Consider the following 25565-nt stretch of genomic DNA (forward strand, 5'->3'; position numbering starts at 1 on the left):
TATCACAAAATTTAGTCAATACCAAAGAAGGGATGTTCACACATGGGATGTACCATCACATCTATCATTTTGCGAGATGTATTATGGGTCATTCCATGTCAAATCAACAAGGAATTTAGGGTCACCTCTCGGATTTTGACGATACTTGGTGTGTTTGTAGTACCTGTGATGCTTATCACTCATGCAAAGTTTTAGCTCCATACATTCCATAGTTTCTGATTTATGACCACAAATATTTTGAATATTTCATGAAAATTTTGGTCCATCTCTGGTTACAAAATCAACTGCAGCTTTGTACTGTGTAAATATTTTTAAACACAGTTTTCACTGATGGAAGACTGTTGAATGACTTTTCCAGTGATCCCTAAATTATGGGATATCTAATTAATTATGGTTCAAAAGTACTTCATTGAAAACTTTAATCCTTTATATTAAAATGCTGCTTGAAATTTTTCAAATTCTTTTGTGAAGAATGATTGGGTCATAGTCTATGTGTGATAAAATTTTTGTGGTGGGATCACAATGGGCTCAAGAGATATAATGAATTATATTGTGGTATGTGGAAGAATTTGCAGGCTATTATTGCTGTATTGGAGTGTACACCTCCAATAACCACTCACAACAAGGCTATGCCAAGTTTGTCTTACAGAGTGAAGGTGTCTAAGTACATTGAAACCTGTATTAATGACCACCTGTATCGAAAGACCATCTATAAGCTGCAGCTAATTTATACTTTAATTGGATCTTGATGTATAGCACCAAAGCATCAATCTTTTCTAGCAAATCCAAAAATGGTCCTTATTAGACAGGTTGGCTATAAATGAGATCATCATGCATCCATAAACACATTAATGTTGTACCATCTCTTCAGTTATACTTAATTTATTAAGTAAAATCTTGCCGTAGTGCACTTACATACATATCCCCACTCTACACTATCAAGACTCACGGTAGTGAGTCGCGCGGCCAGTAAAGCAGAAACGCACGCTGCAGGCAATATAGCGTAGCGACCACTAACGTGAGGATTTTACAGGAACGAACGTTGTCAAATTTGGCTTGTCTATAACTCACCCGTCTTTTACGCTATCGCTCTGAAACTCTAGAGTTAAACTCATCGTGTCACTAGTAACTACCACACAAGCAGTGAAGCAAATCCATGCCGACTGTTTCGTGATCGAGATTGCCGACATGAAAAGGGATGTTTCATTTTTTTTTGTTTTTTTTCGCATGCGGTTAGACACAACCGCAGGTGCATGCATTGCGTTCCTTTGTGCATTCCGAACATTGATTGCCCTGCTATCGCTTCAGTACTATCTCGATCGCCTCAAGATTCACATGATTGATTTCACCAGACATCATTCCCTACAGTCGTAATTTCAGCACCAAACGAAGTTTCAGTCGTCCTCAGTCGACCTAGAGGCCAAATACAAGCCCCATATTGGTGTTTTCCGCAATATTCCCTTGGCATGTAGGGCAATGTGTCTTTAAACTGTTCTAAAAATTTCGTTGAGATTGAAACATATGTTTTCGAGAATGGCTAGTTTGAAATTTGAATTTAGTCGCCGCCACGTAATCTGCTCTCTGTAAGAATTTAACTTGGAATTTAAAGAATGACATAGAGCACAACTGCGGTCACTGGTTATTGATGAACTGGCGCTGTGTGTAGTTAATCAGTGCATGTAGCCACAAAGAGAAGTGTGCTGCCATTGATTATAGTCTATAATCTATGGTGCTGCATACCATCATTCGATTTTGAAATTAGTGGCCCCCACGTAATTTGCTCTCTAAGGGCGCGGCTTAAAGAATGGCACAGAGCACAATTGCGGTTACCAGTTGTTGACACAAGCTGTAAGTAATTAGCACATGTAGCTGAAGGAAGTATGCAAAACCACCTGAAAAATTTACAATTGTCACCATGCATTTTATAGCACCCCCACACAAAATTACACATGAAATTACAACATACAGAGGACACATGAATACCAAATAGTTTTCACAACAATAATGTAAGAATTGTACAACAATGACTGTGATATAACTGCTATGAAACTCTTCTCCAGTGGCCCGCCATGGTAGCAAGTCTCACACGACGGCATGTATATTCATCCAAACACAGTGGGAGTAACGAGTAATAAGTGCAGTCACAAGTTGGTATGACTCCATTTGTAGAATCCAGATGAGTGGGTGTGGCTCCAGTATGTCTAAACAGTTAACAAACATTCCTGTTATAAATAAGTGCTAGAGTTGCAATATAATAGTATAGTTTACAACAATACATAATCTCCATTGTATCACTATCAAACGACACTAAGTGGAGGATATTGTTGCATCTCTAGTATGTCACATCAGTACAACCTGTCTTAATGGGCCACCAGTATAGAAATACAACCTCTCTTGAAAAGCCAATTCCAAATTGAGAATTTATACACTGCTACCTGCTTATTGAGTGAAGGTGGTAATAAACAAGTTCCACCGTAATTTATGCAGTGATCTGATCTTGTATATTCTGTCAGTGGATGAGATCCACTTGGCCAGGACAAAATGTGACCCAAATGTCCTGGATGATCCATACTCAACCCGTTTATGACCCAGTGGCACAATGGAACTGAGTATTTATAGAGAATACAGTTATAATTATTTCTAAGATGTGTGGACACATTACAACACATTACAACATGTGCATACAAGACATGCTACGTACCATTTTAGCATTTCAAGTCACCACATTATGTACGGACCAGTCAACAATGCTTCATAGTGCCCATCAGTAAACCTGAAGAAAAGTTACAAAAAATAAAAATGCACATATATACAGTGAAACCTCATTTATAGGGCCAGCTCTGGGACCAAAAAAATTTGGCCTGAATAACAAGGTGGCCTTATTAATGAGGTCATAAACTACTGTTTATCTATATTTTGAACCTTCCATAGGTGGCCAATATAATGAGGTGGTCTTATTGAAGAGGTGGACACTAAGTGAGGTTTCACTATACATAATATGGTTAACAATGGTGAACAATATTAATGGTTAACAATAATACGCTGAAACCTTACTCAGGTCACTTCTTGTGGCAGATTGCTCTGCACACAAAATGACACATTCAGGGATAGTATTTAGATGGATGATAAAGTAACGTATTATGACTTAAATACTCATGATGTGTCACTGCTAGGCAGTATCTGATATGGCTACCATATACACGGCACTGCCAAAGCACAACATCGCACTCGCTTGCACGCACAATTTTGCTCAAAATTTTAAAAATTTATAATTAAGGGTATGGAAACTGTTTCGCTCGCAAGACTGTGTGGTAGCTGTTCCTCTTCTGTACAGGTGGCCACCAAGACAGGTCCACTGTGGATGAAAGCCAGGCATTAGATAGTTGGTATTTCATGTGTTCAAGGCATTCCAGGGCTTCTGGTAGTCTCAAATCTCACCAGTTTAACTCAGGCAGTGTTGTGGTCACCACTAAACCACTGGAATGCTGTGTTATGTTCATCTTATGCTTGGCTACTATATAGTAGAACTGAAGGGATACTCTGAAAAATATAATATAATATCCTATGGATAATGACTTCATCACTTTCACTTATAAGGTAAAATTTTACACGTTGGGCTGACAGCCAACTGCCTATGTCTGAAGCAGTGCCTTTGGTGCTCTAACAGATTGGCTGCCCCCCTTGTTGCCGGTACTCACTGTCTCATACACTGTTCACACTAAATCCATCTCTATAACCAGTTAGAACAGCATGCTTAAGGCTTCTTACCATTTTAAGGCCGCAAAATGCAGCCACCTCTTTAATAAGCTAGGTCAGAAAATTTTGTCTGTACCTGAATAATGACCAGTTTTCACTGTACTATTAGTGATTAGTGATCATGGAGGATTATTTATTAAGATACTAAGATATACAAATGCTACAACCTCTAAATATAGCAGTAAAATGTTTACCCTGGTCCAATAGGGTGATAACTTTACGTCACAAAATTACATTAAAATGTGTAACCGCAACTTCCGCAGGGCAAAAAGTGGGGCAAATTCAATGGCGGAGCACCTTCAAGAGGCGGCAATTGGCTTCTGGTGCTCCATTCGGCATGAAACTTACTCAGGACATAGATGAGAAACATGATGAAAAACATCACTTGGGCATCAGGTTGGTTTAAAAGGTAGCTAGTAGCTTTGATAATAATATAAATCAATAATAAATGCTCACAGTGGGCACAGAGACAAACTCTGCCCAATCTTGTTGTCAGGTTGGTTTTACCCAGGTTAAAAGGATAAAACGGCTTCCCACACAATTATCAGCCATAACTCGCCCAACACGGATCAAACTAACCTGCACTACTTAAATATCTGTTATACTACTCTCTTCTTTGTTCCTGACAACGTGGTTTCATTTAGAAAGACAGTCTCAACAAACCTCAGGCGAAGTAAACTCGTGCCCCAATGGTATGCGTACATTTTCTGCCCCAGGGAAGTGATTATGTAACGACTATGACGTCAGGTGTTACTACTCTATCTCTAGTAATCGTGAGAGACTCTACTGTACAAACCGATACAAACACATGTTTTATCATGCCAGTATGCGCTAATTGCCTTTTTACAATTAAGTTTTACAACACAAATACATGTATAGTTAGACTCACCAATTGTGTCTCAGTAGCACTAAATTCCTTCAACACGAAAAGGCAAGCAATGAGACAACAGCCTCTCAAAGATCACAGCCTATTCTGGTGCACTTATTTAGTAGTAATATAAATTTTAACAGCGTTTATTTACAACAGGACATAATTACACGCCCCTCTATTGTCTCTGTACATACTTGCCATTTCTCTACTATTCTTATTTCATTTCACAAGAGTTCCTATTGCAAAGGCGTGGTTTCTCCGCTTGAATTAGTCAATGCGTGAAGTAGATCGAGATATTCTAATAGAGCAGTCAATGACTCTAACAGAACAGTCACGTTTCTACAAGTGCTGTATTTTTATATTGTAAAGTCTGTAAGTAGCTAGTGATTTAAACTATACAATCCAGTGTTAGGCAGAAGTTGTAAATATGCTGTAATATTGATTGCTGTGTTACAGCTGTTTTGTGACTGCTCTATTAGAGTATCTTGATGCAGTACAAGATGAAAGGCAAAGTGTTACTAAGGGTTTACTAGACTGCAGTTGCATGCCACTAAAATTGTAGTTGTATTTTAATATTCTATCACTGTAATCTGGAGTTTCTGTCAAAACCATGGAAACTCACCTATTGTTTTCAACAGTATATGCTTACTCTAACAAAAAGTATTGAAATCCCATCCAAAAACAGCTTGTAGCTGTAAAAAAGTGCGCATCCAAGTAAAGCAAAGTTAACTGCAACAAAAAGTAATGATATCATAATGCGGCCATGTGTGAGGTGTGAAAGTTGTAAAATTAATATACAGGAAAGGCGGCCAAACTCAAACTATTTATTGCTATCAGAGAATCTATACACATTGCTTTATTGAGAATCAAATTTATGTGGCATTTATGAAGATGTTCACACACTTAAAAACTAGCAGCATCACATAGTTCTCATTAACACTTTAACAATAATATTGTATTATCTGATCAGCTAATATTAATTTTACAACTTTCACACCTCACACATGGCCGCATTATGATATCATTACTTTTTGTCGCAGTTAACTCTGCTTTACTTGGACGCGCACTTTTTTACAGCTACAAGCTGTTTTTGGATGGGTTCAAGTTATGTACATGGCTGTATAGGTACAACAGACCTCCTCAAAAAGGATATCTGGGTACCTTGATAGCCTCATGATCTCACTTTATAACTGTACGTACATTTTGGACCCAAGACAAATCTGTGGTTTCTCAAAAATGAACACTTTATCAATGGTCCAGGGAATAGAAGAGTTACACTGTATATAGTAGATGCATTACTTGTACCAAGAGTTTTTATATTATTAACACTTGCTTGCACCTCAATGCATGATTTATAGTACTGTAATTACTAAAATTAATGGTTTTTCGAAGTATTTTGTGTTCACGTTTTTGAAGATCAGTACAGGTAAATGTTAAATATGTGGTCAACATGTTTACTTCCTATGTGAGTATGTCTATGAATTTATGACTTGATCTTCAAAGTGGTCATGAATGTAAAGTAATGTGGTAATTAATTTCACACATTGAGGTACAATTAATGCATGTACGTATATGGTAAAACCCCTCCATTGTTAGGACCATAATAAAGTACTCATATTACAGAAGCCACAGAAGTATCTTGGTCCAAACGTATGTGCATCGCTAGAGTGGGAGTACAGTGTATAAACAGGTGTCCTGGTTATCAAGGTATCCAGGTATCCCTTCTGAGGAGTTCTGTTGTGTGTACCTATGCAGCCACATACGGAACTTAAATATGGCTAAATCCACTACAGTGGGATTCAACTTAATAAAGAAGGTACTTATGAAGAGATGGTAGAACATTTGCATGATGTTTAGGGACACATGGTGGTCAGATCTATAATTTATAGTCAACCTGTCTAATAAGGACCATTTTTGGATTTGCTAGAAAGGGTTGATGCTTTTGTGCTATACATTAAAGAAGTATAATTTAACTGCAGCATATAGGTGGCCTTTCAATACAGGTGGTCACTAATACAGGTTGCAATGTGCCTAGACACCTTCACTCTGTAAGACAAACTTGGCATAGTCTTGTTGTGAGTGGTTATTGGAGGTGTACACTCCAATACAGCAATAATAGACTGCAAATTCCACCGCATACCACATCATAATTCATTATATCTCTTGAGCCCATTGTGGTCCCACCACAAAAATTTTATCAAACGTAGACTATGACCCAATCATTATTCACAAAAGAGATTGAAAAATTTCAAGCAGCATTTTTCAAAATATAAAGGATTAGAGTTTTCAATGAAGTACTTTTGAACCATAATTAAGTAGATATCCCATAATTTAGGGATCACTGGAAAGGTCAATCAACAGCCTTCCATCATTGAAAATTGTGTTTAAAAATATTTACACAGAACAAAGTTGCAGTCAATTTTATAACTAGGGATGGACCAAATATTCATGAAATATTCAAAATATTTGTGGTCATAAATCAGAAAAATTAATATGGAATGTATGGAGCTAAAATTTTGCATGAGTGATAAGCACCACAGGTACTACAAACACACCAAGTTTCGTCAAATTCCGAGAGGTGACCCTAACTTCCTTGTTGATTTGACATGGAATGACCCTTATAGTATTATAGTGTACGTTATTTTCAAGTATTTAATAACTTTAGTTTGGTCATTTGTAGGTATACATGTACATGGAAATAAAAATTACTAAACAAAGGAGGACACCTACATATCATTAAGAGACAACAACAGAACTACGCATGTGCAATCATTTTTCTGTTAATAATACACTAGTGTAGCACACAGCTGCAGGTTATTTTGGCCCCACACAACCTTCCACCGTAAGTGTATTACTATGTCGATCTCTATACTGTTTAGGTGAAGTAGCTATATCACCAACAAGCACTGTAGTATACACCATGGAATCAACAAGGTACAAACCTTAATGATGCTGTATTAATCATCACTGAAATTTGTCACAGGTTATCTAAAGGAGCTGCAACAATCACTCCCACATCTACTCCATTACCTGATAGAGGTAGTTTAATATATATAAAGTGATGGTCATTGAATGTTGTTAATATTGAAAGAGCTATTATAGTAGGGTCAAAAACTGTGGTTTCGTGACCAACCTCTGGCTAACAAAGTTTGAGGGTTTAATATTGTACTTTAGGGAATTTTAAACAAAATGAGCTCCCACGCAGCTTTTTAAAGTCTGGGAAAAGTTCAGTAGAGCCAAAAGTCTAAAATGCCTACTAGCTGACATGTGCAAAAATAAAATAATGATAAAAATTCAAATACATGGTCTTTTTAGACTAATTTGGGGTCAAGGAATCCATTTTCTGATGTTATTTTTGTGATTGGATGTTCCTATAACCAAGAAATTTTAGTTTGGTAGCTACCGGAACAAACAACTAGCTAGCTGTTTACAGTGATTAAGCCTTGTTCTTTCAGCTACACAGTCAGTAGTACTTTTCCTGACAGTGCATAACCTCCTTGACAGAGTTAACTGACTAAAACCAGCTGACTGTCAATTCTTTGCAATGAGAAGCAAAAATTGTCAACAAATTGGTCGAATTCAAGCTGCTCAGGTGAATAGAAAGCAACTCTCTCAAAAGCACAAGGAATATACTCCAGCACGTATGCACAGAGATGGGCAAGCTCTACAAGATCTAACATCATGCTTCAACATTGCTTTCCATTTGATCCAGCACCACCTGCTCTAAGAACCTTGCAGTTAGCTATTCCAGCTACATCTGAGCTCATTTGAGACTTCAAGAAGGCCAAGCAAGATGGGGAGACCCAGCTGATAAAAATTTTCATGGATGAACACATCTATTCTAAAGAAAAATCGATCCGTGATTGCATAAAATGTAATTCGCATCTCACCTTTGCAGGGATTCCATCAAGAAAAGTCTCTAAAAATACACTCAAAATAAAACGAGGAGAAATGGATAGCAGGACACCAGCATCCGTGTTGATGTCAGTGGTCTACTGTCTCTACCTGAGCTCATGAAACATCGTATATGTGAAGAATACCTAACACTGTTTAATCCCAATGGTACTTTCAGAAAGACTCAAAAGAACAAACTTCTGCAGAAGTTAGCATTTCAGCCCCTTGATGTCAACTCCTACACAGCTATAGTGGATGTGATTTAGTGCCTAGCATCACCTATGGGTCAAGGGTGATGGGTCTCCATACACTTGGGGTGACTACACCAACAAAATAGGTCTGTGATCCTGGCACAGCATGCCAGTGTTACCACCATCATCTGCATCAATGATCCCCATGACTATGCTGAGTCCACCAAAGATGATGAGTGTGAATTGCACATTCAGGGTCAAGGTCCCATACCCATAGTATATATGAAGCCAGCTAATCTGTTACCCATGGCCTGCAAATTCAAGACAATTCTCTGCACTGCTGGCAATAAGAAACGCCTCCAGGCTCTAATCAAAACTCATCAGCTATCAGAACTGTCTAAGTCTATCAGTCAGGAACTAGTCTACTCAGTGTGTGAGTCTGTCAACTGGTGACACCAAAGAAAGCCTGAGTTTTAACCAGGGTGAGGCTGACATGATTATGTTATCTGCTTATGCAGCTCTAAGATCGATATCACCTGGCTATAGCAATCTCATAGTAATTGATGCAGAAGACACAGATGTGTACATTCAGGCTGCAACCATTTCACATGACATTCCAGGTATTATAATAACTCTAGGAAAAAAATTTTTTTCTGCAGAGGCATGTGTACTAAAGATTTTGCCAAATCTCTCATGTCTTGACTGGCTGTGATGCCAACAGCTGTTTTTCTGGACACAGCAAGATATCCCTCTATGAGAAATTGTCAAAAAGTACTGAGGCCCGTAGCCTCATCTCAAAGTGTAGAGAAGGCATTCTGCTGAGTGATGATGTCTTGAATGACCTGAAGTCCTTTGTTGTCTGCTACATCTATGAAGACACACAAAATTCCTCTCTGAATCTAGCCCATGCAACCAAGTGGAAAAACTAAAGAAAAACTCTTCGATGTGTTTGCTTCAAGATGATGACAATCTTGAGCAGCATATCAAATGTGCCAACTTTTTAGCCTACGTTCAGTGCCACCCTGACCTGAGAAGACATCCCTCTCCTATAGGTCATGGTTGGGAATTGGTGAATGGCTGTTGCAGACCAGTGCACCACACAAACCTGCCCTTCCAATTTCACTTCCAGTCCCATTAGTGCAACAGGATGGTTATGACTCTGCCAATTCAGAGATGATCTGAAGCTGCTGCATATGAATCTGATTTTGATACTGAACCTGAATCATCAAATGAGTTGGAGTTATTGGATGAACCTTGAATTAGACTTAACATACTATTTATATGCATTAATCTTATTGAACAAAATTCTTAAAATTTTACATTAATGGGACATCAAATCACAAACATAACATCAGAAATGGATTCCTTGACCCCAAATTAGTCTATAAAGACCCTTTTGTGAAATTTTATCATTATTTTATTTTGTGCATGTAAGATAGTAGCCATTTTGGACTTTTGGCCCTACCAAACTTTCTCCGGACTTTAAAAAATGGCATGGGAGCTCATTTTGTTTAAAATATCCTAAAGTACAATATTAAACCATCAAACTTTGTTAGCCAGAGGTTGGTCACGAAACCACAACTTTTGACCCTACTATTAAGCAAATAATTTTGTTGCATAAATAAACTCAATAAACATTTTCATGATTTCTATAAATAGCTAGAGTATGAAATATCCAATGTATAACCTTGTCAATAGCAACCACATCTACAAACTGATACACTGTATTATTTATGATAACATGTGCAAAGTACTATTATTACAATGTGTTTTATATCGACAGTTCCTATGAGACTGGTAGGAGGTGGATCACCCAGTGAGGGTAGAGTGGAGGTGTACTACAATGGTCAATGGGGTACTGTGTGTCATGATTATTGGCATAATGTTGATGCCGGTGTGGTGTGTAGAGGACTTGGATATGGGTCATCTGGAAGTGCTAGACTATATGCTACGTTTGGCCAAGGAACAGGACCAATCTGGTTGGATAGAGTTGCTTGTAGAGGATATGAATACAACTTAGCAAATTGTACTCATCCTGGATATGGTGTTCTTTATAACTGCTATCATTATAAAGATGCTGGAGTAGTGTGTAACAGTGATGTTCGTCGTAAGTTATTAGTAAAATATCTAATTTCATGTATGTTAGTGGCTGTGTCATGTGACTCCAAGTTAACACAAACAACATTTGTATTATGAGAGCAATCATCTGAATCAATCAAGACTAAGAATACGATTTCACCTGCCTAATCAGGTCCTTGCATAGTGATGTCATCTGGAATTTTTATGGAGAAATGCATGGGCATCCATTAGGCTAAAAGGTGTTAGGCATGGTAGTATTACATACTACAACATAGCTAGCTGTGTTACAAATTGGCTACATTGGCATCTGCTTTGCTGTATACTTCATTAGACAATATTGCTATTAGAATATCTCAATTTCACTTAGAGAATGTCTGTGCCGGAGCAATGGCATAATCTGCATCATGTTTCTTGTTCAGATGAAAAGTGAAGCCTTTACGAATAGTTGAACTTACTTGCGTGCATATATATTTTGCTATTGAAATCTGTTGCATTAAGTTAAAAATAAGCGAGTAAGATTAGCCTGTTCATTGAATTTGATTGCTTTTGTTGTGTAAGTTGGTGATTCACTTAGTGTTTGCAAGTTGCACTCTAAGTTAGACAATCAGTTTGTAGAATATTGTGTTACATAATTTAATTCCATGAGGCCTGATAAAAACATTTGTGGTTGTTGTGAAGGCATGTTAGTGGCTTGATTATGCATAATTATCAGTCATTAATACTGTTTTTATTATGATGTATAGATCGTTATCTGTACAACTATTATTTTACTGTATGATATTGCACAATTTCCTGACAGTGTCAATGTCGTGTGTGTACTATAGGCGTTCCAATCAGATTGGTGGATGGTACAAATGTATCTGAAGGGAGGGTGGAGATATACTGGCAAAATCAGTGGTCCACAGTTTGTGATGATCTGTGGGATGACAATGATGCAAGTGTAGTGTGTAAACAATTAGGCTACTCTGGAGGATCTGCAAGAAGTAATGCTTTCTATGGTGAAGGAGTTGGAATAATTCTCTTGGATGATGTGGAGTGTTATGGGAATGAGTCAAGCTTATTTGATTGTAAACATCGTGATTTTGAATTAAATGATTGTAGACATAAGGAAGATGCAGGAGTTATATGTGATGGTGAACCAATCAGAGGTAGTTGTGTGTTATAATCTAAACAATTATTGACTATCATTTTACAATGTAGTGAGACTGGTAGGAGGCAGCTCATCAAATGAGGGCAGAGTGGAGGTGTACTACAATGGTGAATGGGGTAGTGTTTGCAATGATGTATGGGATGATGCGGACGCTGGAGTGGTGTGTAGAGAACTGGGACTAGGATCGTCAGGAAGATCAGCTTATTTTGGGAGTATTGGAAACCCTGTGTTGTTAGGTGATGTGGTGTGCTCAGACAATGACATGGTGTTGGCTCATTGTGGTCATAATGGAGTGAACATAACAGGGAAGTGTTCTGGATTAGCTGGAGTGAAATGTTATGGTAATTATACTAGTGTGTATATCCGTGTATTTAAAGTGTAGTAAGGATTAGTGCACTAAAATAATGTAATTATATAACCATAAATAGACCTGATGGTATATCATAACTAGATGTGGCCCTTTTTAACGTATCACAAAATTTGTTCAATGCCAAAGAGGGGATGTTCACACGTGGGGTGTGCTGTCACATCCATCATTTTACAAGATGCTTTATAGTATAATAGTGTGTAGATTTCTAGGTTATTTTCAAGTATTTAATAACTTTAGTTTGGTCATTTGTAGGTATACATGTACATGGAAATAAAAATTACTAAACAAAGGAGGACACCTACATATCATTAAGAGACAACAACAGAGTTGTATGCATGTGCAATCTTTTCTCTGTTAATAATACACTAGAGTAGCACACATGTTATTTGACCCCACACTACCTTCACCGTAAGTGTATTACTATGTCGATCTCTATACTGTTTAGGTGAAGTAGCTATATCACCAACAAGTGCTGTAGTATATACCATGGAATCAACAAGGTACAGACCTTAACAATGCTGTATTATTCATCACTGCAATTTGTCACAGGTTATCTAAAGTATCTGCAGCAATCACTCCCACATCTACTCCAATACCTGATATAGGTACATAGTTTAATACATATAAACTGATGCGCATTAATTATTGTTAATAGTGAAAGAGCTATTACGCAAATAGTTTTGTTGCATAAATAAACTCAATAAACATTTTCATGACTTCTATAAATAGCTAGAGTATGAAATATCCAATGTATAACCTTGTCAATAGCAACCACATTTACAAACTGATACACTGTATTATTTATGATAACATGTATAGTATTATTATAATGTGTTTTTTATTGACAGTTCCTATGAGACTGGTAGGAGGTGGATCACCCAGTGAGGGTAGAGTGGAGGTGTACTACAATGGTCAATGGGGCACTGTGTGTGATGATTATTGGCATAATATTGACGCTGGTGTGGTGTGTAGAGGACTTGGATTTGGGTCATCTGGAAGAGCTACATATTCAGCTACATTTGGTCAAGGAACAGGACCAATCTGGTTGGATGGAATTAGTTGTAGAGGAAATGAATACAACTTAGCAAATTGTACTCATCTTGGATATGGTGTTCTTTATAGCTGCAGTCACCGTGAAGATGCTGGAGTAGTGTGTAACAGTGATGTTAGGCGTAAGTTATTTGTAAAGTATCTAAGTTCATACCTGTCAGTGGCTGAGTGATGTGGCTCCAAGTTAACACAAACAAGATTTATATTATAAGAGCAATCATCTGAATTAATCAAGACTCAGAATACCATTACACCTGACTAATCTGGTCCTTGCATAATGATGTCACATGGTTTTTTTATGGAGAAATGCATGAGCATCCATCATGCTAAAAGGTGTTTGGCATGATAGTATTACATACTACAACTGTGTTACTAATTGGCTACAGTGGCATCTGTTTTGCTGTATACTTCATTACAATATAACTATTGAAAAATGAAGCGTTTACGAATATTTGAACTTGCTCGCGTACATATTTTTTGCTATTGAAATGTGTTAGGTTAAGTTAGAAATAAGCCAGTAAGATTTGCAAGTTGCACTCAGAATAACTAAGTGAGACAATCAGTCTGTAGAATATTGTGTTATCTATTTTAATTCCATCAGGATCTGATAAAAACATTTGTGACCGTATTTTGGAAAACCATACATTTGTGCACGAGAAAATTTGTGTAAAAACTCAATTGAAAATTTCAGAGATTTTTCGTAAATTAATTTTTTGCACATTCTGATGAAGCAACTATTAAGCCTAGCTTCTTGCTGTGTAGTTTCACACCCATAGCTTCTTTTATCTAGGAGATATACTCAATTATATCAGACTATGTAGCAGTTTCACATTGCGTGGGATAACAATTATCTTACAAATTGGGTGATTTGTTCATTTATAAACCAAAAATGTTTTCTCTTTAGACCATAATACATGTGATTTAGCTAATTGAAGAAAAGCACTAAGAACACATGATTAAACTATCTAGGATCCCTTTTGTCCATTTTAGATTGTAGGAATGGAAATCTATGTCAACAAAGTGATTTGTCATCATTTGTCCCACCCGATCACTATACAGTACTGTAAACTGATATTGAATAGTTAGTTTGTTATGTATTAGTAAGTAAATTAGCCATATCTTTGGAATGCTTCATTGTATCATCACAAAATTTTCACACAAGGTAGATAATCACTCAGTGCTTCATTTTAGCAATAAAACAGAAATTTGACCAATGTGCCAAAATATATGGTTTTACAAAATAGGGTCACATTTGTGGTTGTTGTGAAGGCATGTTAGTGGCTTGATCATGCATAATTATCAGTCAGTAATACTGTTTTTAGTATGATGCATAGATGTTTATCTGTACAACTATTATTTTACTGTATGATATTGCACAATTTCCTGACAGTGTCAATGTCGTGTGTGTACTATAGGCGTTCCAATCAGATTGGTGGATGGTACAAATGTATCTGAAGGGAGGGTGGAGATATACTGGCAAAATCAGTGGTCCACAGTTTGTGATGATCTGTGGGATGACAATGATGCAAGTGTAGTGTGTAAACAATTAGGCTACTCTGGAGGATCTGCAAGAAGTAATGCTTTCTATGGTGAAGGAGTTGGAATAATTCTCTTGGATGATGTGGAGTGTTATGGGAATGAGTCAAGCTTATTTGATTGTAAACATCGTGATTTTGAATTAAATGATTGTAGACATAAGGAAGATGCAGGAGTTATATGTGATGGTGAACCAATCAGAGGTAATTGTGTGTTATAATCTAAACAATTATTGACTATCATTTTACAATGTAGTGAGACTGGTAGGAGGCAGCTCATCAAATGAGGGCAGAGTGGAGGTGTACTACAATGGTGAATGGGGTAGTGTTTGCAATGATGTATGGGATGATGCGGACGCTGGAGTGGTGTGTAGAGAACTGGGACTAGGATCGTCAGGAAGATCAGCTTATTTTGGGAGTATTGGAAACCCTGTGTTGTTAGGTGATGTGGTGTGCTCAGACAATGACATGGTGTTGGCTCATTGTGGTCATAATGGAGTGAACATAACAGGGAAGCGTTCTGGATTAGCTGGAGTGAAATGTTATGGTAATTATACTAGTGTGTATATCCGTGTATTTAAAGTGTAGTAAGGATTAGTGCACTAAAATAATGTAATTATATAACCATAAATAGACCTGATGGTATATCATAACTAGATGTGGCCCTTTTTAACGTATCACAAAATTTGTTCAATGCCAAAGAGGGGATGTTCACACGTGGGGTGTGCTGTCACATCCATCATTTTACAAGATGCTTTATAGTATAATAGTGTGTAGATTTCTAGGTTATTTTCAAGTATTTAATAACTTTAGTTTGGTCATTTGTAGGTATACATGTACATGGAAATAAAAATTACTAAACAAAGGAGGACACCTACATATCATTAAGAGACAACAACAGAGTTGTATGCATGTGCAATCTTTTCTCTGTTAATAATACACTAGAGTAGCACACATGTTATTTGACCCCACACTACCTTCACCGTAAGTGTATTACTATGTCGATCTCTATACTGTTTAGGTGAAGTAGCTATATCACCAACAAGTGCTGTAGTATATACCATGGAATCAACAAGGTACAGACCTTAACAATGCTGTATTATTCATCACTGCAATTTGTCACAGGTTATCTAAAGTATCTGCAGCAATCACTCCCACATCTACTCCAATACCTGATATAGGTACATAGTTTAATACATATAAACTGATGCGCATTAATTATTGTTAATATTGAAAGAGCTATTACGCAAATAGTTTTGTTGCATAAATAAACTCAATAAACATTTTCATGACTTCTATAAATAGCTAGAGTATGAAATATCCAATGTATAACCTTGTCAATAGCAACCACATTTACAAACTGATACACTGTATTATTTATGATAACATGTATAGTATTATTATAATGTGTTTTTTATTGACAGTTCCTATGAGACTGGTAGGAGGTGGATCACCCAGTGAGGGTAGAGTGGAGGTGTACTACAATGGTCAATGGGGCACTGTGTGTGATGATTATTGGCATAATATTGACGCTGGTGTGGTGTGTAGAGGACTTGGATTTGGGTCATCTGGAAGAGCTACATATTCAGCTACATTTGGTCAAGGAACAGGACCAATCTGGTTGGATGGAATTAGTTGTAGAGGAAATGAATACAACTTAGCAAATTGTACTCATCTTGGATATGGTGTTCTTTATAGCTGCAGTCACCGTGAAGATGCTGGAGTAGTGTGTAACAGTGATGTTAGGCGTAAGTTATTTGTAAAGTATCTAAGTTCATACCTGTCAGTGGCTGAGTGATGTGGCTCCAAGTTAACACAAACAAGATTTATATTATAAGAGCAATCATCTGAATTAATCAAGACTCAGAATACCATTACACCTGACTAATCTGGTCCTTGCATAATGATGTCACATGGTTTTTTTATGGAGAAATGCATGAGCATCCATCATGCTAAAAGGTGTTTGGCATGATAGTATTACATACTACAACTGTGTTACTAATTGGCTACAGTGGCATCTGTTTTGCTGTATACTTCATTACAATATAACTATTGAAAAATGAAGCGTTTACGAATATTTGAACTTGCTCGCGTACATATTTTTTGCTATTGAAATGTGTTAGGTTAAGTTAGAAATAAGCCAGTAAGATTTGCAAGTTGCACTCAGAATAACTAAGTGAGACAATCAGTCTGTAGAATATTGTGTTATCTATTTTAATTCCATCAGGATCTGATAAAAACATTTGTGACCGTATTTTGGAAAACCATACATTTGTGCACGAGAAAATTTGTGTAAAAACTCAATTGAAAATTTCAGAGATTTTTCGTAAATTAATTTTTTGCACATTCTGATGAAGCAACTATTAAACCTAGCTTCTTGCTGTGTAGTTTCACACCCATAGCTTCTTTTATCTAGGAGATATACTCAATTATATCAGACTATGTAGCAGTTTCACATTGCGTGGGATAACAATTATCTTACAAATTGGGTGATTTGTTCATTTATAAAACCAAAAATGTTTTCTCTTTAGACCATAATACATGTGATTTAGCTAATTGAAGAAAAGCACTAAGAACACATGATTAAACTATCTAGGATCCCTTTTGTCCATTTTAGATTGTAGGAATGGAAATCTATGTCAACAAAGTGATTTGTCATCATTTGTCCCACCCGATCACTATACAGTACTGTAAACTGATATTGAATAGTTAGTTTGTTATGTATTAGTAAGTAAATTAGCCATATCTTTGGAATGCTTCATTGTATCATCACAAAATTTTCACACAAGGTAGATAATCACTCAGTGCTTCATTTTAGCAATAAAACAGAAATTTGACCAATGTGCCAAAATATATGGTTTTACAAAATAGGGTCACATTTGTGGTTGTTGTGAAGGCATGTTAGTGGCTTGATCATGCATAATTATCAGTCAGTAATACTGTTTTTAGTATGATGCATAGATGTTTATCTGTACAACTATTATTTTACTGTATGATATTGCACAATTTCCTGACAGTGTCAATGTCGTGTGTGTACTATAGGCGTTCCAATCAGATTGGTGGATGGTACAAATGTATCTGAAGGGAGGGTGGAGATATACTGGCAAAATCAGTGGTCCACAGTTTGTGATGATCTGTGGGATGACAATGATGCAAGTGTAGTGTGTAAACAATTAGGCTACTCTGGAGGATCTGCAAGAAGTAATGCTTTCTATGGTGAAGGAGTTGGAATAATTCTCTTGGATGATGTGGAGTGTTATGGGAATGAGTCAAGCTTATTTGATTGTAAACATCGTGATTTTGAATTAAATGATTGTAGACATAAGGAAGATGCAGGAGTTATATGTGATGGTGAACCAATCAGAGGTAGTTGTGTATTATAATCTAAACAATTGTTGACTATCATTTTACACTGTAGTGAGACTGGTAGGAGGCAGCTCATCAAATGAGGGTAGAGTGGAGGTGTACTACAATGGTGAATGGGGTAGTGTTTGCAATGATGTATGGGATGATGCGGACGCTGGTGTGGTGTGTAGAGAACTGGGACTAGGATCGTCAGGAAGATCAGCATATTTTGGGAGTATTGGAAACCCTGTGTTGTTAGGTGATGTGGTGTGCTCAGACAATGACATGGTGTTGGCTCATTGTGGTCATAATGGAGTGAACATAACAGGGAAGTGTTCTGGATTAGCTGGACTGAAATGTTATGGTAATTATACTAGTGTGTATATCCGTGTATTTAAAGTGTAGTAAGGATTAATGCACTAAAATAATGTAATTATATAGCTATAAATAGACCTGATGGTATATCATAACTAGATGTGGCCCTTTTTAACGTATCACAAAATTTGTTCAATGCCAAAGAGGGGATGTTCACACGTGGGGTGTGCTGTCACATCCATCATTTTACAAGATGCTTTATAGTATAATAGTGTGTAGATTTCTAGGTTATTTTCAAGTATTTAATAACTTTAGTTTGGTCATTTGTAGGTATACATGTACATGGAAATAAAAATTACTAAACAAAGGAGGACACCTACATATCATTAAGAGACAACAACAGAGTTGTATGCATGTGCAATCTTTTCTCTGTTAATAATACACTAGAGTAGCACACATGTTATTTGACCCCACACTACCTTCACCGTAAGTGTATTACTATGTTGATCTCTATACTGTTTAGGTGAAGTAGCTATATCACCAACAAGCACTGTACTATACACCATGGAATCAACAAGGTACAGATCTTAACGATGCTGTATTAATCATCACTGCAATTTGTCACAGGTTATCTAAAGTATCTGCAGCAATCACTCCCACATCTACTCCAATACCTGATATAGGTACATAGTTTAATACATATAAACTGATGCGCATTAATTATTGTTAATATTGAAAGAGCTATTACGCAAATAATTCTGTTGCATAAATAAACTCAATAAACATTTTCATGATTTCTATAAATAGCTAGAGTATAAAATATCCAATGTATAACCTTGTCAATAACAACCACATTTACAAACTGATGTACTGTATTATTTATGATAACATGTGCATAGTATTATTATATTGTGTTTTATATTGACAGTTCCTATGAGACTGGTAGGAGGTGGATCACCCAGTGAGGGTAGAGTGGAGGTGTACTACAATGATCAATGGGGCACTGTGTGTGATGATTATTGGCATAATATTGACACTGGTGTGGTGTGTAGAGGACTTGGATTTGGGTCATCTGGAAGAGCTACATATTCAGCTACATTTGGTCAAGGAACAGGACCAATCTGGTTGGATAGAATTGCTTGTAGAGGAAATGAACACAACTTAGCAAATTGTACTCATCCAGGATATGGTGTTATTTATAGCTGCAGTCACAGTGAAGATGCTGGAGTAGTGTGTAACAGTGGTGTTAGGCGTAAGTTATTAGTAAAATATCTAAGTTCATGTATATATGTTAGTGGCTGAGTAATGTGGCTCCAAGTTATCACAAACAAGATTTATATTATAAGAGCAATCATCTGAATTAATCAAGACTCAGAATACCATTACACCTGACTAATCTGGTCCTTGCATAATGATGTCACCTGGTTTTTTATGGAGAAATGGAACATCCATTATGCTAAAAGGTGTTAGGCGTGATGGTATTACATGCTACAACATAGCTAGCTGTGTTACAAATTGACTACAGTGGCATCTGTTTTGCTGTACACTTCATTAGACAATATAGCTATAGAATGTCAATTTCACTGAGAGAATGTCTGCTGGAGCAATCACACAAATTGCGTCGTGTTTCTTTCTCAGATGAAATAAAAAATTAAAGGTTATTGCATGCGTGATATTTGTATGCGTGATATTTGCATGCATGTTATTGCAAGCATGATATTGCATGAATGTTATAATCACAAGTTATTATGGCTGCTGCTTGCCTCTTCACTTATACGTACGCTATTACCATTGTTATTACATGTTTAGCTTTATCGGTGATAGCAAGTATTTGGTGTTTTAAGGGATGCAAAAACTTGATAGCTTGTGCATGCAATTTCCTTGATTTGCAACCGCTATGCCATCCAATGCCTTCAGTTCCCAACTTTTGTACATCGTAGCACATGTTTTTCACATATTCTTCATACATTTCAGCATACAGTCTGCATGATCACAGGACATCATGTGCTATAGTCTTAATATTATTAATTATTTCAATATGCAATTACAACTGGAAAACCTGTTGTCTCTCTGCCATGAGTGCTAATAGGTACATCAGCCTGTTGTCAGTCCTGTCTGCCCCTGTGACTGATGAAGGCTGATAGTATCCTACACCAGCTGTCCTAGGGATACTTATGAATCCTCAGGATATGCTTTTAGGCTCCCTGTAATTCCTGCTAGCATTGGTGTCTCACTACACTCGTTCCCTAATATTTATCAAGCTGGAGAGATCGGGATGCTTTTGATGGAACAGTTGAATTACATTAGAGTAAACGAATGAATATCTCTCAGTCATTTATCCTCAATAATGCATGAGAGTTGTTTGCAAGAGCATTGTTATTCCTCCTTCTAATGCAGATAAACCATGCATTCACGAGGTATGGTTTACTTGATTCATGTTTCGGAAGTATACTACTATTGCATTGAGAAAACAGTTTTTAATGTTGGTAGTAGGACTAACGGTTCTTGGATACAACCCTCGTCCTAGGATGGTGGTTGGGTTTGGTAAATATACGGGTTCCCAGAGTCCCACTGTAGCACTTCCAGTATTCGCAAAGTCCTTTCTCCCTTCCTACTAACAAACCTACTGGTCTCATTTACCAACCAACCTAATGGCTTGGGATGACCTGTCCATATTTACTAGTGCCATAGAAAGGTGAGTGATTAGCGAACCTTTCCCCCAAGCCAACCCTCTAGTGAGAAACCTGTAATACAACTGGTTCACATGTATGGTGCTAAACTGTAACATGGGAGGTCCATACTGACAAAGATTCACAAAAAGATACACTCACCCAGATGAGGATGCAGTATTATGTAGTAAGTAATGATGTGATTGAAATATACTTATAGTTATAGGTAGCAAGGCTTAGACAAATTTGTATTATAATATGTAATATAACAACTTTGGACTTTGATGTCTAGTAAACATGGGTACCTTCGGCATGTGACAAGATGCTGTGTGGTCTCCCCACAAGTGATGTAGCTATTACAGGAATACAGGCAAATAGTCCATAAGCAATCTATCACAGAGTTGGTGACTGTGTACAGAACCACTGTGATACACATAAATAAACCCAGGTACTTCACTTATGTATGCACACACCAAGGATATATTATATTTTTTATTTATTTTTTATTAGTGACTTGGGTTTACTCTCTATGAGAATGGAATATGCCTTATTAGAACATGGTTAGTAAAGCAATTAAATATGCAAAGATGATGGAGAGTAGCATATATGAGATTTACATATAGGCATGATTTAGCAACATGAGAGGACAAGTGAATGCTTCCATATTGTGATTGGCATAGTCGGTGGACAAAAAATGTGCCTAGATAATGGAGATCTGGGTAGGAAGGTCCACTGTATATTTTAGTATACAATGTAAAATGCTCTAATACAACATTCAACTAGAGCATTTGGATTGTTACATTTGCACCCTTTGGGTTTTTTTTTTTGGTTGTCTGGAATCCAGGGCTTTGTCCTGGAAAGCAAGTGGTTTGTAGCCTATTGAGGTTTCGGAAACAGAAAGAGGAGGTATAAAGAGGTGATGTTTAGCTGTTACGTGGCTTCGTATTCCAATTACTACCTCGGTAAATTAATGACACAATTTACAGCCAAGCATGCAGTTTTAGGGCCCAGGGAGATGACCAACCATTTTGTATTCTACCCACTAAGCTGCGTAGCACTCAATAACAACGGTACTTGCATTATTAAGTCAACATACTAATATGCATTTCTTGGTTATGGGTATTTCTGAAATTGGGAAATTGGTATATGCACCAGACTGCCAAGACAAAATAGGGTACAGTAGTGTGTTTGCGCAGTAGCAGAGATAAAAAAATAACAACCTGCCATACTGTCATTTTCTGACCAGTCACAGAATTATCAATCACAAATTCTCTCCCACTAAACCGCATAGCACTCAATAAGAAAAGTACTGGCATTTTTTTTAGTCAGCATACTAACATATATTTCTTTGGTTATTAATACTTCTGCAATTGGGAGAGTGGTATATGCCTACACAAGATAAGGTATAGTAATGTGGTTGGCATACTGGAATTTCTGACTGGTCACAACAACTATAACCGGATTGAAAAAACTTTGACATTATGACCTACCAAATAAGCTCCCAATAAACACTACATATGTAAAACTACTCACCCTCATGCCTCAGTGGCTGACCACACCACACATTGGTCTGCACAATCATGTAAAGACATTACATATAGTAGCTGGTTTTCATACTATTTGGTACCTCGAAGTTTGCAGCAACAAATTAGGAGAGAACACTATACCAGCTCTTCCCCAGGTTCTTCAACAAGCAACAGTATTTTATGCATGCATGGCGACCACCAAATACACGCATACACTTAGCACATTCCCCACACATATCATTATGCCATGCTCACACTCAACACATTCCATGATTGCACAATTGTATTATTGGGCTTCCCTATACACTCAGCACATTCCAGACGATACCACACTCACCTATACAACTCAGCACATTCAAGATAGCACCTTGAGCAGAAGAATTTTTGTTGTTGTTTTGTTTATTGGTTGCTTGCAAAAATTCAGAACAGAAATGTGATAGATAGCCAGCTTAACCTAATGTGCTGTAAGATAATCTTAACAAAAGACACAAATTTTCATCAGAAATTGATTTAAATCACCATGTGACATTTACATGTGATTGTGTCTTGATTTTGCAAGCAACCTGAAAAGAATAGAATGATATCCACCTCCTTTTTATTAGCCACTGGCATCACATGATAGCGCTCATAGTGCAAAGTGCCACTAAATAACAAGTTTGGCAATGTTGAATCAAATCAGCATAGTAAGAGAACACAGAAAAACTGATATACAAAACAGTTAGACTGATATAATAGTAACCCTGGATGTAGCCATGCAGTTTCTAAATGGGTTGTTGCATTATATTACACTCAGGATAACTTGAAAATTTAATGCCACTGGCTTTAGCTATGGTTGGTGGCCTGATGTGGCCTGTATTAACACCATGGACAGCAAAGTCCCCACAAATATTTCATTAGCTCAGATAACTGGTTATAAAAATGGCTAGCGATTTCGTGTTGTGTTCACTTGTTCCTCCCATAGCACTTCTTGAGACTGACCAAGGCTGCACACGTTTGTTGTGCTGATGGTAAGCCTTGAATACTAAAAGCAACCGGGCGTGCATTTTTATGGCTTCTCGTAACACTTTAAACTACAGCAGTACAACGAAAATCTGTTGTTTTACAGTATTGTAACTAGCCTGAGGGGGGTAGGGGTGGGGTGAACGGTGGCTTTTTCACCGTTCACCCCACCCCCCACCCCCCTCAATTTCACTGAGAGAATGCCTCTGATGGAGTATTCATACAAACTGTGTCGTGTTCTTGCTCAGATGAAAAATGAAGCCTTTATGAATAGTTGAACTTGCTCGTGTACATATATTTTTGCTATTGAAATGTGTTGCGTTAAATTAGAAATAAACCAGTAAGATTAGTCTGTTGACTAAGCCTTGTTATTTGATGGCTTTTCTTGTGTAAGTTGGTGATTCACTTAGTGTTTACGAGTTGCACTCAGAATAACTAAGTGAGACGATCAGTCTATAGAATATTGTGTTACATATTTTAATTCCATGAGGACCTGATAAAAACATTTGTGGTTGTTGTGAAGGCATGTCAGTGGCTTGATTATGCATAATTATCAGTGTTTTTAGTATGATGTATAGATGTTTATCTGATGTATAGATGTTTATCTGTAGAACTATTATTCTACTGTATGATATTGGACAATTTCCTGACAGTGTCAACGTCGTGTGTGTACTATAGGCCTTCCAATCAGATTGGTGGATGGTGAAAATGCATCTGAAGGGAGGGTGGAGATATACTGGCAAAATCGGTGGTCTACAGTTTGTGATGATCTGTGGGATGACAATGATGCAAGTGTAGTGTGTAAACAATTAGGCTACTCTGGAGGATCTGCAAGAAGCAATGCTTTCTATGGTGAAGGAGTTGGAATAATACTGTTGGATGATGTGGAGTGTTATGGGAATGAGTCAAGTTTATTTGATTGTAAACATCGTTATTTTGAATTAAATGATTGTGGACATAAGGAAGATGCAGGAGTTATATGTGATGGTGAACCAATCAGAGGTAGTTGTGTATTACAATCTAAACAATTATTGATTATCATTTTACACTGTAGTGAGACTGGTAGGAGGCAGCTCATCTAATGAGGGTAGAGTGGAAGTGTACTACAGTAGTGAATGGGGTAGTGTTTGTGGTGATATGTGGGATGATGCAGACGCTGGTGTGGTGTGTAGAGAACTGGGACTAGGATTGTCAGGAAGATCAGCTTATTTTGGGAGCAGTGGAAACCCTGTGTTGTTAGGTGATGTGGTGTGCTCAGACAATGACATGGTGTTGGCTCGTTGTGGTCATAATGGAGTGAACATAACAGGGAAGTGTTCTGGATTAGCTGGACTGAAATGTTATGGTAATTATACTAGTATGTATATCCGTGTATTTAAAGTGTAGTAAGGATTAATGCACTAAAGTAATGTAATTATATAACCAAAAATAGACCTGATGGTATATCGTAACTAGATGTGGCCCTCTTTAATGTATCACAAAATTTGGTCAATACCAAAGAAGGGATGTTTACACATGGGATGTGTCGTCACATCTATCATTTTACAAGATGCTTTATAGTATTATAGTGTATGAATTTGTAGGTTATTTTCAAGTATTTGATAACTTTAGATGTAATTTATTGCATCACAATAAATTGAAGTTAACATGCATGCTGCAGATGTAGCACTATAAGAACTTGCACATAATATCTGAGACCTAAGTACATGCTATGACCTAAGGGTGCATTATGATCTAAGCACATGAAGTAATGTTGAAATGGTTTCAAGCATTGTGTGATCAACAAACTGGTTTAACAGGTTTGTGGTCACATAA

At 37.1% G+C, this 25565-nt stretch overlaps 2 protein-coding genes and 1 long non-coding RNA gene across 3 annotated transcripts; 2 read left to right on the forward strand and 1 right to left on the reverse strand.

Annotated features, from left to right (window-relative positions):
• Window positions 1–1900: 1900 nt before the first annotated feature.
• Window positions 1901–4759, reverse strand: LOC136255505 (uncharacterized). Its single transcript, XR_010700921.1, has 3 exons — window positions 4646–4759; window positions 2702–2773; window positions 1901–2201 (listed from the first exon to the last, which is right to left on the reverse strand). It is a non-coding gene; the product is annotated as an uncharacterized lncRNA (long non-coding RNA).
• Window positions 4760–8640: 3881 nt separating this feature from the next.
• LOC136255258 (deleted in malignant brain tumors 1 protein-like) lies at window positions 8641–15484 on the forward strand. Its single transcript, XM_066047985.1, has 11 exons — window positions 8641–8778; window positions 8878–9145; window positions 9231–9332; window positions 10496–10819; window positions 11616–11939; window positions 11992–12282; window positions 12757–12811; window positions 12861–12916; window positions 13160–13483; window positions 14777–15100; window positions 15153–15484. Exons 1-11 carry the CDS (start codon window positions 8641–8643, stop codon window positions 15482–15484), a joined length of 2538 nt encoding a protein of 845 aa, XP_065904057.1.
• Window positions 15485–15958: 474 nt separating this feature from the next.
• On the forward strand, window positions 15959–24832 carry LOC136255259 (deleted in malignant brain tumors 1 protein-like). The gene is made up of 9 exons (XM_066047986.1): window positions 15959–15972; window positions 16022–16077; window positions 16321–16644; window positions 17939–18262; window positions 18315–18605; window positions 19080–19134; window positions 19184–19239; window positions 19485–19808; window positions 24429–24832. Exons 1-9 carry the CDS (start codon window positions 15959–15961, stop codon window positions 24830–24832), a joined length of 1848 nt encoding a protein of 615 aa, XP_065904058.1.
• Window positions 24833–25565: the final 733 nt, after the last annotated feature.

Source organism: Dysidea avara, chromosome 5 (genome assembly GCF_963678975.1).
Source record: "Dysidea avara chromosome 5, odDysAvar1.4, whole genome shotgun sequence".
Classification (NCBI taxonomy): domain Eukaryota; kingdom Metazoa; phylum Porifera; class Demospongiae; order Dictyoceratida; family Dysideidae; genus Dysidea; species Dysidea avara.